The sequence below is a fragment of the Periophthalmus magnuspinnatus genome, chromosome 13, assembly GCF_009829125.3.
Source record: "Periophthalmus magnuspinnatus isolate fPerMag1 chromosome 13, fPerMag1.2.pri, whole genome shotgun sequence".
Lineage (NCBI taxonomy): Eukaryota > Metazoa > Chordata > Actinopteri > Gobiiformes > Gobiidae > Periophthalmus > Periophthalmus magnuspinnatus.
The window spans coordinates 5,473,797-5,490,512 of record NC_047138.1 but is presented as its reverse complement, the minus strand read 5'-3'; the positions used below and the strand labels follow the sequence as shown (position 1 = coordinate 5,490,512).

The following is a 16,716-nucleotide window of genomic DNA, read 5'->3' as shown; positions in this document are numbered from 1 at the left end:
GCAGTGTGGTTTTCGTCCTGGTCGTGGAACACTGGACCAGCTCTATACTCTCCATCGGGTCCTCGAGGGCTCATGGGAGTATGCCCAACCAGTCCACATGTGTTTTGTGGATCTGGAGAAGGCATTCGACCGTGTCCCTCGTGGTGTCCTTTGGGGGGTGCTCTGGGAGTATGGGGTCCGGGGCTCTTTGCTAAGGGCTGTCCGGTCCCTGTATGACCGGAGCAGGAGCTGTGTTCGCATTGCCGGCAGTAAGTCAGACCTGTTCCCAGTGCATGTTGGACTCCGCCAGGGCTGCCCTTTGTCACCGGTTCTGTTCATTATATTTATGGACAGAATTTCTAGGCGCAGTCAGGGGCCGGAGGGGGCCTGGTTTGGGAACCACAGGATTTCATCTCTGCTGTTTGCAGATGATGTTGTCCTGATGGCTTCTTCGAGCCAGGACCTGCAGCAGGCACTGGGGCGGTTTGCAGCCGAGTGTGAAGCGGCTGGGATGAGAATCAGCTCCTCCAAATCCGAGGCCATGGTTCTCGACCGGAAAAAGGTGGTTTGCTCCCTCCGGGTGGGTGGTGAGTCTCTGCCCCAAGTGGAGGAGTTCAAGTATCTCGGGGTCTTGTTCACGAGTGAGGGAAGGATGGAGCGTGAGATTGACAGGCGGATCGGTGCAGCGTCTGCAGTGATGCGGTCGCTGTATCGGTCCGTTGTGGTAAAGAAGGAGCTGAGCCGGAAGGCGAAGCTCTCGATTTACCGGTCAATCTACGTTCCTACCCTCACCTATGGTCATGAGCTTTGGGTAATGACCGAAAGGACAAGATCGCGGATACAAGCGGCTGAAATGGGCTTCCTCCGCAGAGTGGCCGGGCGCACCCTTAGGGATAGGGTGAGGAGCTCGGTCACACGAGAGGAGCTCGGAGTAGAGCCGCTGCTCCTACACGTTGAGAGGAACCAGCTGAGGTGGCTCGGGCATCTGCTCAGGATGCCTCCTGGACGCCTCCCTAGGGAGGTGTTCTGGGCATGTCCCACCGGGAGGAGGCCCCGGGGAAGACCCAGGACACGCTGGAGGGACTATGTCTCTCGGCTGGCCTGGGAACGCCTTGGGGTCCCACCGGAGGAGCTGGAGGACGTGTCCGGGGTGAGGGAAGTCTGGGAGTCCCTGCTTAGACTGCTGCCCCCGCGACCCGGCCCCGGATAAGCGGAAGAAAATGGATGGATGGATGGATGGAAATGCATAGTTCACCATTGCACAAATAATTACAACACAGCCGCTACCAGTAATAATCAATGACAAAAGGATGTTTTTACAAAAGGAGCCTTATACTGTAGAAGTGAACTTTCCACTTAATAAACACATAATGCCATAAATTCAAATCCAACTGGTTCAAATGGGATGCCAACAGCACAGTCCGTGTTTAGTTTAGACGGCGTTATGAATCCAGTATACACCATAAATAGAGTATGAGCAATGCTTTAACATTAGTGTGGAGAGGCTCTTTTGTTCACGGTGTGCTTTGGTGAATTGGCCATCGGGGAAATCATTTTCCGGCATAAAATTAACTGAATCAATGGCCCTCGCTGTCGAAGAGATTTTACTCTTTTGTACTGGCCTCTCAGGAGCGATAATACAGAGCTGTTTGTTACATTCAGGTGTGAGTTTCACCTACAGGCGTTTTTTCCATCTGACTTCACCGGCAAACGTCCATCACTTCACACAGGTGCCTGTCATTGTCAAGGTTTCAAACAAGCCTTCAAGATTACATCCCTGGAGTAAGAGTGAAAAGGGCGCACAAGCCCAGGAAGAATGCTCGTTCCAAATGTAGCACCACAAATGCACCTCTTAAGGGTTGCAGCCCCTCCAGCTACACTCCTCCTCTGTACTAGAATACCCTGGTTTGAAATGGCCCCCAGAGACATATCTGCAACATTTAGCACATAACCATGGCAACGCACGCTGTTAGTTTTGTAAAAGAGCAATTTGTAGGATTAGAATTACGCAATTAAGATATCAACAGGCTGGGGGCAGCAGTTAAGGTCAAAGTTTGGTACGTTTTAGTCATTACAAGAGCAAATGCATGTTTGAAATAATCGTGTTTTTCCACTCAAAGATCATCAGCTAATTTTGCACATCTTGCGAAGCACATTATGATAATAATAAGCCTGGCAGTTTCTTTTGAAAAATGACGAAAATAAGCAGTGATTTAGAATACTTCAACAGCATGCTATCTGCTTTATTGCTGTCTGAAAGTCTGATAGTTTTGGTCTGACAAAAAGAGACGAGAGAGCACAGGTGAGCATAAACAAAAGCCAGGTGACGGGCAACAGGTGTCAGGTGTATGACATCTAGAGGTAAATAAAAACATCCAATATATGTGCAGATAGTAGCTTTAAGACAATTAGGACTTGTCAAATCTGAGTTGTCATTGTTCGAGTTTGAGTCCAATGTTGAGCCATTTATTTGAAGCGAAATTAAATTTTCTAACCTCTTATCTCTAAACTTAAAACCATACTCATAAAAAGTGTTTGTAAAAGCATTTATAGAGGTTGAGTCAAATCCGAGTCACGTAAATGACTTGTAAAATCAATCAAAAGCCCAAAACTCGAGCAATACATCATCCTAAGAAATGTATTGAAGAAACCGGTTCCTCTACACAACATAAATCTACATGTTTTCAGTCTGTAGTGCGAAAAGATCCCAGCGCTGACCCTTGAGAATCCCAATCCCGTCTCATCTGCGTTGTTGTAACAGCAGTAATGGCCACTTGACAAGATGTTGAAGCATGTTTACTCAGGTGTTTATTCCATGTCCCTCCAGATGAAGTACACACCTGATACCAACCCGTGTAATTAAATCTTGTGTTCGAAAGTAATTCCTTTAATTAAAGATCTGACTGTGACATAGATTTATAGTTTCTTGTCACTTACACTGGTCTTAATGCAATATCTTTCCACCCACACAACTTGGCCAAATCGTATCCCCACAGCTGCAGGGCCCATTATGCCAAAGAATAAAAGAATTGGCTCCTTATACTCTGCCAGTCACATGATGTTCAGCAGACGACACTGTGAATTCAGATCTTGCAAACACAACAACGCACAATTGACAAAAATTACGTTGGCACACCCTGCAGACTACATCAAACGTCCCTGAAGTAAAGCCGCCCTCAGAGTTTGGAGACTTTGGACCAATGAAAACGTACATTGTGTGCCTTGGTAAAACGCTCAGGTTGTTACTCAGTGGATGGGTGTGAAGCTCTTTTAATCAAAACAAGCATCTGCGCTGTATTCTGCGCGGCAGGACGCCATTGATCGCACATCCCCCCATCCACCTTGAGGACAGCGGGGGTAAACGATGAACTTTGGGCAAAAATACACTTGTGAGCAGCTTGTCTCATTGTTTTTTTTCTGTATGTGCATAGTTATTATACAGGGGGAAGCTCAACAAATTAGAAAAGAAATGTGTTTAGTTTAGTCTTTCAAAGTTGATTTAGATACTACGGAAAAAGATCAATGCAACTGATTAAAATGTAAAACACAAAATAATAATACTTTCATTAACATCTAAATATAAATGATAAATGATAATATTGAAACCACAGCTAAAATATCCCCCCAAAAATAATCTAAATGTACAAAATTGTAAAAAAAAAAAAAAAAAAAATCTGAGCTGCATCACTTCAGTCCTTAGTTTGAATCTATAATGAGACAGAAGTGATCCAACATGGCCGTCTTAAACGATCAGAACGCAAAAATATCTCCCAAAATGTATTCTAAATCTACTAAATCTTCCAAATTGTAAAAAAAAAAATTACGTAAATAGTTAGTTTGAATCTATAATGAGACAAAAGTGATCCAATATGGCCGCCTTAAATGATCAGAACGCAAAAATATCTCCCAAAACGTATTCTAAATCTACAAAATTATTTAAAAAAATCACTTAAATAGTTGGTTTGAATCTATAATGAGTCATAGGGGTTCATAATTCAGATTTCTACAGCTCGGTTCTTATCGTAGAAGAGAAAAGTAACCAAAGAAAATGTCCCCATGTGGTTTTATGCTATGTGACAAAGTCGGCCTTTGTCCCTTTTAATATTACCATCATTTTGTTTGTTCACACGCATGTTCATTGTCAATAATTTTTCAATATAAAACTAAATAGAACTATCCCGGGTTTGTTTAGTTTTTCAGTTAGTTTAATCACCACACACACTTGTTAGTGTCCTGTGTCCATGTTTATAGGCTTGCGTGTTGTCGTAAGTTTGTTTGTTTCTTTTGTGTCAATGTCTTATGTATTTTGCTTCAATGTTTCAAGTGATTATAGTTAATTTTTTTAAACACTATTTGGTTAAGGGACTTGGGCCCTGAGTTTAATATGAGATATGACTAAAGTTATCCCTATTTGGAAATGTATGTAATTTATCACCTGAAAATTGAATTGGAATTGAATTTTTTAACTTTATTTTCAACCCCACAAAAGTTATATTTCATGCCCGTTAGTTTTGAACAATTGCTTTAAATGTGTAGATCCAGTCTCTGTATATTTTCTTTCCCTCTGCACGTCGACAGTGATGGCTGAGAAGTGTAATATGAGCTGACACATGTCATCTACAAGGGTCATGTATTCTAAATTATAATCTAGGACCTTATGCCTGTATCCATATTGAATGTCACCATGATTTTCACAAGATATAATTTATTTCATGGCTTTGATAAAACTGCCACTCACTAACAATGCACAGATTCTATATCATATTTTCGCTCATTAAAAACATTAAAATTAACAAACATTTGGAATAAAAGATGGCGATATCACCTAGACAGTTTTACTAATCTGATTTATTAGTTAAATTAAATGTATCTGTTGTATTTAATCTACTTAAAGGACGGTCACAAGCTCCTCTTCTACTCTTTTTGTCAGTCCCAAGCCCAGATAAATCGGTTTATATCAGGAAGGTCATGTGGTTTGTACATCATACATCACTGAAGCCTTTGGGGTATAATGCTGGAGATGGGTGTTTTTTCTAACAAATTGAATTTTATGTTTTACTGCACGGACGACAGAATTATTATTCAATTCAATCACTATTCTCGGAAACTCAATACCACATGAAATATACTGGGACATTGAAATATTGCAAATTCATTTTATGTGAAGGGCTGCTTTGGAGCCATAAATGTTGTGAATGAGATTGGAATTGAAAAGTTCTTCGTAACAAATATCATAAAATACTTTTTCCATACATAACAGGCCACAATTCAATAAGCCCCGTCTGGCTTGGCTGCATTGGCTGCAGCTCATAAAAAGTGTCAGGTACACGTGGGAGGTGTAATTATGGCTTCTGAAATGTCATGTCGGTCATTTGTCTGACTCGTGTGTGTTACTGTACCGCCTGCACTTTCTCCAGTACGTTCCTTATGCACTAGGCCTGTGTCCATCTGTGCTGCTAGCCTAACTTGATTTTCTTTTAATATTCGTGTGTAAACCAGTGGAAAACTCATGCAGTATTCATAGCGCAAAGTTTCATATAATAAGATGGATAATGGTAATTAAATCCCAGATGAAAGTGTTTTTCCTTTCCACTTCAAATTTACTCTATGCCATCTGACACATCAACCTGGCAAATGGTTATTAATGGCTGCCGTAACGTACAGATGAATAAACAAAAGGAGTCGTGTCCTCTGGCGGGGACTTGGAGCGAAGGTTTTAGTCATAGTGGCACTTAGCAAGACTGATAAGGCGCTATCACGTGTGTCCTTCAGTGTGTGTATTTGCTAAATTGTAAAGTGCTTTGCTAATTCACCAGGATGGGACTGTACTTATCTTTGTTGTCACAGTAACTACATCATCGTAATGGGATGTCCTCTTGCATTTTAGCTTTTGTGAGGGTTTAGCATACAGGCCGCCTCTGTACTTTCAGAAACGCAGTAATTACAGTTGCTTAATGTTATGTTTGACCTCTCATAAGCTATATTAAGAATCATTTCTGTAAAGGGTTGATATTAGTAAGATGCAGCAGATGGTGTGTCTGATGTGCACCTGTACACTGCATTAATGCCAAGTGTTTAGTCTGAAAAAAATGGGCAGTAAATTGGAGAAAAGCCAGTTTAGTGATGTTGCTGTAATTATGATTTAGGATAAATACACACGATGGATTTTCAAGATTTTTTATCCGCGCTGCCAATAGAATCTAAGCAGTAATTTGACTGTTGTGTTTAGTCAGCTGAAGACGTTAAAGAGGGGATTTTGAAGTGATACCGTTCAAGTGCGAGGGGCGACGCTAGCTAGGGGCACTGCTCCGTCTAAAGCTCTGTTACTTGGGTTACTTAGACTTGAATCTGATTTTAACACAACATGGCCATAAATAACTAACTTAGGTGGGACTATAACAAGTAATATTACAGTCTAAAGCTAGCTAGCATTAGTCAAGTGTTTTTTAGCTGGTCGTGGTAACTTTTTGTGAGCGATTTCGAGTATTTGGAGAATTCAGTTCAGTTAATTTAGCCCAAACAGCAGTCACCTCCTAAGGCTGAACATGGGAATTAATTTAAACAACAGAAAGTTACAAAATCAACAATGAAACAGAAACAGTCAAGCAAATTAATCAGCAGAAAACAAGCAAATGGAGAACTGTCCCTGAACATCCCTTATCCTTAGACTCTCCTTCTCGGCAAAGAAAAACTCAAAAAAAAAAAACCCAGTGGGAAAAAGAGAAACCTCGAGGAGAACCACAGTGAAGCAGAGACTCACTCCCATGGACAGACAGCTGCAGATGTGTCCAGGACTAATGCGCCTCCATCTACAGATAGAGTCCAAGTCTAAAGGACCAGAGCCACTCAACTAAGGGACAGAGACGGGCCCACCCACAGCAGGACGGGAGCCACAGCAGCCAGGCACCGGGTCATCCAGCCAGGCGAGGGAAGGGAGGGAGGGTCTGGGTCCACAGAACAGGATCAGGGCACAGGAGGAGCATCTAGGGTCCAGTCATCACCGGGAGAAGTGCCGTATAAAAACACAAATGCACTATTATGACTTAGTTTGTATGGTTTACTGTGACCTGTATAATCACATTTATTGATTAGTGGAACATTCTTGACGTCCCTGTTGCCAACTCCTACACTCGTTTCAGAAAGTTTCACAAAGTAGCACAAGTGATACCCCGATGGTCTAAACTGACACTGAGTATTACTATGCAAATGATTCCCATTACACTTTTGTCAGCTTTTTCTGTTTACATTTTATACAGTTTGAGTCTAATCCGTTTTGGACAGTTGCATTGCCAGTAGAAATAGTAGGGATAAAGTCATTATTTAAATTCCCAGACCCTGCTTCGAACCACGGTGAAAGGCAGAAATGGCTATCGTAAAAGTGTGGTTTGATCTGCTTGGTTCTAATGTCTGCAATCTCCCTTTTGACCTTTTCTAGGTGTCATGGGTGAATACGAGCCCAAAATTGAAGTGCATTTTCCCACATCTGTCCTCGCTGCAAAAGGAGTCACTGTGAGGCTGGAGTGCTTTGCTCTGGGAAAGTAAGTGAATGCATCGCAACGCTTGTAGACTGTGTATCACCACTTTGTCATATTAATACCCAAATCCAATACACTAAAGCCTGGGATTGTTCTAATGCTTTGAGATCCTGTTTGTGTTTGGGCTCTGTCCTCTAAATTATATTATTCCATTACCTGAATGGGCAGTATAGTCTTGAGGCAGAATGTTAAGTGAGTGCAGGAGTGCCTGTGTTGTAGCTCTCTTGTTAGATGGCATGTTAGTGCATAGTAGGGAAGAGTGAATAGGGAATTCAGCCCAAGGGAACCATGTGTTCTTATAATTGAGAGCCCTAATGTAGCCGGGCTTCCATAGGTGCATTTAGGGACTGATATAAACGAGGAAAACTAAAGGTTATGTCTATGAAAAGAAAAAAAAAAAAATAATTTCCTGCCAAGTGGGAATGCACATTGTCTACAGAGACTAGAAATAATGACTAAAATTCTGTTTGTGTTTTGTTATAATGAGATTTAGTGACATTTCTGAGCTTTAAATTATTCCATCCTTCTTACTATTTTAAATACACTTGCAGCCAATCATTTTCAGAGTTTAAACTGACTTAAAGCAGTCATCTCATTTACTAACTAGCCTTTACTGCCAACGTGATATTTTAATTAATCTTTACTCTGGAGTAAATCAAACAACTGTGGAATCCAGACTTAATAACATTGAAAAAAGATATGTTTTACTTTTGATTTGAAGTTGTTGTTTGCCAAACCAACAAATTCTCCTTGTAGAACATCCTTTATCATTTCTAATCAATGTTATTTATAATTATTCTGTATGAATTATTCATTGCTGAATCTGCAGCACAAACATGTTCTAATCTACAGCTGACTCCAGACCTCGTAATTGTTTACTCTGATTTCAATTAATTACCCACATTATGCAAAGTCATTTCCTAAGTCTATAGACAGTGCATTATAACCTCCTATGCTTTATGTCTTCCTATTACCGGAAGAGGTGTTCCTGATGTGTGTAGGACGGACATCCAAAGTCAGCTCCTGCTTTCTCAGACAAGTAATTGTAATGTGAAAGCTCTCTGTCAGAGTAATCCTCGTGACGTACCCTTTTACAAAGAGATGAATGCTTTATCAATGCACCTAATTAAGAAATGCCACTCTTTATATAGCTCTGAAACTAAAGTTAAAATGGGTTTTGTTCTGGCTCTGATCAATATGTATGATGGCACGGCAGACTACAGCAGGGCACTAAGTGAATGTCAAAGACTCTTGATGTGGTATTTACCAGTGGCACTGCACTGGAGGTGAACTGAAGGAGAAATATGAAAAAAGGGTTGTTTTGACCAGAATGGCCAGGAGACGAAGGATTTCATATTGATGGCCTCATTCAATTCAATTAATATTTAAGCAGCCCAATTTCACAGTTGATTATTAGTTATTGTAACATGTATTAATATTGGTTATTTAAAAAAGCATAGTATTTAAACAAACTGGGTATTTTATTTAATGATTATAATCGTGTCAGAATCAGTCGGTGTAAATACAGTATTGTTTAGTCATGTTGTTGTGTTTCTCATGATCTGAAACACACCAAAGATGTTTCCAAAGAGACAGAACTCAGGGAACAGTTTGACAATGTTTATTTTACAGTTTTTAATGTGCAAATGAAGGTAGGTTGATTAGATATTTGAGAGCGGGGTTGTTTGTAGTAGTCCAGGAGTAGATCGTGGGCAGCGGGGTCAGAGATGAGAAGTACCAGTAGAGGTGAGCTGGGTTGGACGGTGTGAGGTTCGTGCCAGTCGTGGAGAGCTGGGTCGAAGACAGAGGAGCTGAGCGGTTCCAGGGAGCGGGATCTGACGAGGAGCAAAAACACCCAACTTAGAAATGAGTAGCAAAATGCAAAAACTGTAGAAGCAGAACTGTAGGATTCGCGGACAATGTGGCGCTGAGTGTCAGGTCCTGGCTCCTTTTGTTCTCCCCAGGTGCAGCTTGATTGGCAGTTAGTTGCAGGTGTGAATGGGAGGAGCCAGAATCTCCACCCAGCTCCAGGCTCTGACACAGAAGGGAGGGGGAAAACAGCACAAAAACACGAGACAAACTGGGATCTTGACATAATCAGATGTTTAATTTAAGTTTAAGTTTAATTACATGACATGTTTAGATGACTGATGGGCAGATGTGCTAAATGTTAATTATTAAGGTGTCATCTAAAAAGTTTGTCTGGTCAACCAAAACCACTTTTACATTACTTTGCAAAGACGTGTGGGTCTGGAACAGGCGGTTTAACGAATCACAGAAACTCTTTGGTATACGAGGTAAAAGAACACAAGAGTATTTTAGATAAGATGTGTTCTTCAGTATTTGAGGGATACATACTGCACTCCAAATTAGCGAGTGCGATTGTAACGTCTCAAAAGAAGAAAAACAGGATTGTTTAACGCTCTTTACGGTTTAGAAGGGACTGGCTGGTCTGGACACCGTTAAGCCTACCTCGGGGTCTGTACGCTGAAAAGTAGTTTAAAGTATAGTGTTCCGCGCATTTGTACTGGAGTATGAAAGACCTAGACAAAGTTATAAATCTAGCATCAGAATATCCCGTGCTTTCTTCCCCTTGTCTCTGAACATGTCCGCTGCTGCCTGGGCGCTCATTATTCTGTCTCCAGAGTTGAATCCTGCCACACTGAGGAAGACTCAAACTTATGTTCAGGCTTCTCCTGGTCCCTGTGGGTTTGCTCTTTTTCGCTGCAGGTTAAGAATTCATTTGGAGGAAAGGTCATGAGCAAAGCTTGACATCAGCAATATAGAAAAGCATTCACACAAGCTGTTTATTTCAATAGGTTTGATTTGGGATGTTTTGTTACAGGGAAGTTGTGTTTGACATTGGAGTACGTTAAAAAATAGCAGTATACTTATGTCTTATTGATATGCATGTACTATACAGGGTTCAGTTAGAGACGTCATAGTGAAAAGAAAGATTTACATCCATAAATTTCTGTATTTGTAATTATATTTTCAACCATTGTCCATCCCTTTGCAGTCGCATATACACAGAATCCACACTCCTATGTCTAAACACTTAGGAAAGAGAAAATCAGACGGAATGTTAGTCTAAAATCAAATGTGACCCAAATTGAAAAGCGACAATTGTTTGTTTCTTTGTTTAATCGAAAACATGCTTTGAATTCTAATTTGAGTCCATCTCAGTCAAGAGCGCTCGAGTGTCCTTGTGAATTTAGACGAGATAAAAAAAAGGCTTAGGGGTGTAACATTTTCATCTGGGCGAAAAAAAATGATTGATGGGTTCACAGGAGGTTTGTACGGTGTCAAATTTCCATCTTTCACACCGCCGTCAAATCCACTTGTCGTACGAGAGCCGCAGTGATAGCCTATAGACAGACCGTCTACGTCTGATGTGAGCCGTATATTGTCAGGGCCTATAGGAGAATCCATGAATAAACAGGGAGAGATGGTATTAGTCAAACACTAATCATAAAACTGTCCTGGCTGTGGGAATAGCTTGGCTTTAATATTGCAGATGTCCTTCAAGAGTGGCTATCTAATATTACATGGTGTAGGTTATTAGCATTTCTGTAAATATGCCGTGATTAGTTAAAAGGTCATCAGCCAATATGCATGAGCTGAAATAAACACGGAAAATCCTTTGGTTGATATTCAGCGCGGCATCAGAAAAGCCATGTACTTGAAGTATATTTATAATTTAATATAATCTGCATACAACAAATCTGTCAGCTGATAACTACACATACATACAGGCAAATAAAGAAATGTACATCTAATCCACTTTGCCAACATTCTCTTGCATAGTATCTTCTAGTTCATAGCTGCAAGAATCTCTTTATGCAAAAAAGTAGAAAAAAATGGCTAAAATCAATGTTTTTTGTTTTTTCTTTTAGCCCAGTACCAACGATTACATGGCGAAAGATAAATGGTAACATCCCCAAAAAGGCCAGGCTGAGGAAGTCTCAGGCCGTCCTGGAGATCCCCAACATCCAGCTGGACGACTCAGGGACTTACGAATGCAAAGCTGAAAATCCACGAGGAGGGACTGCGTTCAAAGGTCATCTGCAGGTCTACAGTAAGTTCCACGTTGTCTACTTTTGCTCAGTTCACTTTTACACATTGCATGCATTGTTTTCCATCGTATTAGTAACTGTGCATGTCCATAATGATCATTTACTATAGACATTACAGGCTAAAATACGTCCCAGCAGGTTATTTTTGTGACTTCTAACAATAAGAACCATGTGTTGCATTTGAAACTGTCTAGGTTTTCTGCATTGCATTGTACCAAAGTACTTGGGATATACACTCGGGCCACATTGCACTAAATATTGTCTTGCCAGTCGAGATCACATTGACTCACTATCCTCTGTTCTCTCTGGCTATTCACTGTGGCCAGGACCAATAAAACAGAGTGCCTCTACCTCGTCTGGACACATTTCCAAAGCCCCGTTCTTGGCACTCTTTTCAGTCGGCATCACAAGGAGAAAAGGGAGTCTAATTTGTAGCAGGCTCACGTTAAATGTAATTTACTCAGGTCAGCCAGTAGCTTGAACCTGTGCTGTGAGACGCACCTCTGTGGCCACAAACATTCAATCAAAGCACACAGAGGCTATTGAGCAGAGGCACATTATGCAAATAGGCCAAAACATAGACAGTATTGATAAAAGCACCCCTGACACTGTATCCAATTCTATGGACAAAAGAAAATGATCAAAATAACCTTTAGGGATGTGAATAATAGGTTGTAAATAAAACAGTGCAATTTAGGTTAGACTGTTTATGTTATGCATGAATCTCTGCTGAGCTGGAAATTTCTGCACCATATTATATAAACGAATTCAGCGTCTTGTTTTGTGGTCTTCAAGAAATAAAAGCTTCTCTTCTGTTCCCAACCCCTAGGCTCGATTCTATGTAAAAATACCTATATATAAAACGTTCACAGGAATGACACGGCCAACATGAATACGGTTTCCTTAAAGGGCATGGCTCAAAGCACTCTGGGAGCTATGCAGAGGACAGTGTGCAGTACAAAGCAGCAGCCGCTTAGATGCATTTAACAGAAGCACTCTGTTCTCAAAGGTTGTTCTTGTGTTGAATTTTTTTTTTACATTTGTAAGGAATTTCTAAGTGTATTTGTGCATACTTTTTTCTTCCCTCTCGAGTCTTATGTGTTGCAAAGATATATTACTTTATTCTTAAGTCTTCTTTTTTTTCCCCCAGCCCTCCCTCAATGGGTCAGAATGATTAATGATACTCAGATGGATAGTGGAGAGAAACTCCAGTGGGAGTGCAAGGCCACAGGGAGGCCCCGGCCCACCTATCGCTGGCTTCTTAATGGGCTGCCCTTGACATCGCAGGTACCTACAATGCGACTGCACTAGTTCTTATGGTGATTGGATCATAAAACATATGAATTATTCCTTATATATAGCCACATCATGTCTGTGCATAGCATTAGCATATTGTACAGTCTATATCTACATTAAAATGGTTTCATATATGTCTTTTGTTGCAGGCTCGTATAGAAATCGTGAATGGTGAGCTAACCATTCACAGAGTGCAGCAGACAGACTCAGGAATGTACCAGTGCATCGCTGAAAATAAATACGGAGCCGTCTATTCCAGCACTGAGCTCAAGATTTTAGGTATACATCATCACCTACTTATCTGTTCTTTTCAGACCAATATATGGCACACAAATGATTAAAAATGAGTCAAATAACACTCAAACAATCTAAGCAAGCCCTACGTATAGTTTAATAATAGCATTAACTTAATAATAGAAAAAATAAAATCAAATGCTAATTATTCAGAACGATTACTCAACATAAAGCTCAATCCATCTGTGGGTAACTGATGTAAATTATTTGTAACGTTACCTTTAGTAAATACGACTCATATGTGAATGTTATGATGTAACTCTTCAGTCTTGTGAAGAGGCAGTTTTGATGCCTTGCAGTAAGTATAAAATGGAGTGAGTATTGGCATGTGAATAAGGCCGGGGATGATAGGAGCGGTAGATTGAAATGCAAGTGAGAGACGCTGAAGTGTGAGATGTGCTGATTGCCAATCAATGGTCCCTGATTTAACCCAGCCAGGGGACGGCATGAATAAAAGAAGGACCCTTATATACACCCCTGTCTGCACATACCGAGGCCAGCATGACCAGGAATACTTCCATAGTGTCACCGAGGAAATTACTTAAGGCGTTTTCAATGTAGGAAGCCAACAGAAGAAATAGGACATCTCTGCGGCTGTGATGAAGTTTAATGAGTCTATTATGATCTAATCTTCCTCTCTATAATTTGTGATTGAAGCGCAGTGCTCATCATTGTATCTATTACAAAACAAAGCAAGTCTTCAGCCAGTTATCAACGCTCCTTATTTAATCAGAAGCCTGAATTATGAACAATGGTATGAATACCACATTCAAAGTAAGAATAATGGTGATTCAGGAAAAGTAATGTCAAGTGTGAAGTATTGTGCAAAGGTCCTGGAAAGTCGAGCTGGGAACTGAGAAAGACGTCCCAAAGAGGCTAATACACAAAGAACAAGGAACTACTCAAGACCATGGAATCATAAAGAAAAACTATAACAGCCTAGTTCACTGCTAAATCCTCTTTTCTTTGAACCACCTACAGAATCCTTCTGCTCCACTGTGTCCACACACCAATTTATTCATTTTGACATTTTCTGTAATTGTTGGATTTTAAGTATATTTATCCCATCTGACTAAATTGTGTGCACAGCATGATATTAATTATACTTTAATATTACAAATGAATAGTTTAGTGAAAAAGAGGATGACTTTATCAGTGACATAGACCCAGTGCACTTTGACCTCCACAGTTATTTTTCTGTGCCCATAGTGAATTATGGGACACATTTACCTTGAACTGGACAGATTAAAGCCAAAGAAACAGTGCACTGCAGACTTAAGGCTCGGGGGTAAAAACTTAGCGGTCGTACTGAATAGCTGTCCAGTGTTGTGCTTTGATGGACTATTTTCTCCTTGTCATCTCCTGTACTGGGACACAGCTGGTGACACCCATTCCCCTTTCATTTTTCCCTAAGGGACAGTTTGATTTACTGTCTGTATGGCATGCCCTTTTTGAAGGGGAATTGGTGGCATTTTGAAAAGTCTTTATTGCAAATGTCCTTTATGAAAATACATTAAAAGTAGCACCAAAATATCTATTTAAAACCACACAAAATATCAAAACACAACCAATCATTTTCAGACATTTTCAGTTTTACTCTTCATGGTAGAAGCTATTAGAGATTAAAATCTATCAATATCTATATAACCTGACCAATAAAACACAGCAATGCACATTTTTCTGTTTAAAAATGCTTAAATCATCTCACTTTTTAAAACATCATCAGAGAGTGTGGTAGTATTGTAGTGTAGAGTAACTACAAACTTGAACTTGATGTTAACAGCATTGCATTAAAACATGGATACATTATTCAAGTTTTACCCTATTCCTTTATGAAAGATAGATAAATATTAGTTTTAAAATACACTGAGTGCTTGTTGGAGGCATGTTCCTGTCATCTCTTAAAGAAGAAGCAATCTTTAATAAGCTTTCCCCTTCAGAGCAGGAGTCACCCTGATGCTATTTGAAATCTGTGATGAATGTTTTCATAAGTGAACCCCCCAGACACGTCTTCACAGTGACCTGTGCTCTGTGGGGATGTCCAACAGCAAACACTATCAGGAGAGATTACATGGATAATAAGCGCCCGCAGATGAGTGATCACCGGGGGCTACACGGGGCACCGCCTGCCCTCATGACTCTGATCTTGTCCCAGATCTGGCTCCACTGGGAGGGCAGAGCAGTAAGGCTATACTGCTGCTGCCACCACCGCCACCAGCTCTGGGCTTGCTCCTATTTTGATTAAAACAAATACACACAGCAACTGCTCTGTTTTCCGATCCTCATGGTGCCTACAGGGACCCTTTGCCACTCAGGCGAGCATTTGGGCTCAGAGACACAAGTGTTGCAAGGAGAGAGGTCGGCCTGTAGCTCCACATGGGATTGAACTGTCATTGTTTGTAACATCACAGATAAAACGTCATTCTCTATTTGAATAATCACGACAGACAACACCTCAGAGCTGCTGCTTGGCCTCGATGTGAAACATGACTGAGTTTGTGCTACATGTCCTCATCAGCTCCTCAGGCTTTCACTGTTAATTGACTATAATAGTTAAAGGGGGGTGTTAGTTGTTGGAAGATATAAAAAATAATGTTAATTAGGGACCATCAAGAGGAATGTTTTATTATTATTATTATTATTAGTAGTAGTAGTAGTAGTAGTAGTAGTATTAATAATAATAATAATAATAATGATACATGTATTTATTTTTTATTTTATTACTGTTTTTTTATCTGGGTTAATATTATTTTGATTTAAAAACAAAAAACAAAAACAACACTCCTCTTGATTTATGAATATACATTTGAACAGACACAAATTGTAACAAACATATATTTAAGTATATCTTAGGTTTATGTTTCCTTAAATATCCAACATTTGAATACTTTTTGTAGCAACACTGTAAAATTCCCATTGAGTGACAGATAAAAACTTTTCTTATCCAACTGTTTTAGATCATTTAGAATTAGATAATAGTAGCTGCAACTTTCAGATTTACTTGAATGAATAAAGTAATAATTAACTGATCCAGGGTGTGAGCAACGGATGTGCTGGCAACTTTTGGATGTGTGAAACAGACTGAAGATGATACTGAATGTTCTGTTCACTGTTTGTATTTATTTTTCGTACACAGCGTCTCCCCCAGTCTTCGTACCTAACCCTATGCACATTATTGCGACCCTGGGAAAAGACGTGCTCCTTGAATGCAAACCAAAAGCCTCTCCCAAACCTCGGATTATATGGAAGAGGGGAGACAGACGAATCGTGCCGAATAAAAGGTACTTCCCTGCACTTTTACTACTGACTGCATCACTCACGTTTATTTGGATTGCTGTTTACTCACTGCTGCTAAATTTGCTCAAGGACATGTTAGTGTGAAGTGGTTTTGGATACACCTGGGTCCTAGTTCTATTTTTATTCTATGCCTTTTTTCGTATGTTTGGTTTGGGTGGATGTCCTGTCTTTTTTTTTTTACTGACCGTAGCATCCTACTCAGTCCTAGGGAGCGTCTAGCCCATAAGACATCACACTTT

The 16,716-nt window shown here is 40.3% G+C and overlaps 1 protein-coding gene across 3 annotated transcripts in view; it reads left to right on the top strand.

Moving 5' to 3' along the window:
- The window catches only part of cntn5 (contactin 5), a 79,383-nt gene that overhangs the window by 41,728 nt on the left and 20,939 nt on the right, over nucleotides 1–16,716 (top strand). For all 3 annotated transcript variants that reach the window (XM_033977467.2, XM_055225851.1, XM_055225850.1), the window contains exons 9-13: nucleotides 7,415–7,517; nucleotides 11,411–11,592; nucleotides 12,741–12,877; nucleotides 13,036–13,165; nucleotides 16,317–16,461. In XM_033977467.2, the coding sequence (XP_033833358.1) occupies nucleotides 7,415–7,517; nucleotides 11,411–11,592; nucleotides 12,741–12,877; nucleotides 13,036–13,165; nucleotides 16,317–16,461 (697 nt within the window). The remainder of the gene's footprint in view (nucleotides 1–7,414; nucleotides 7,518–11,410; nucleotides 11,593–12,740; nucleotides 12,878–13,035; nucleotides 13,166–16,316; nucleotides 16,462–16,716) is intronic.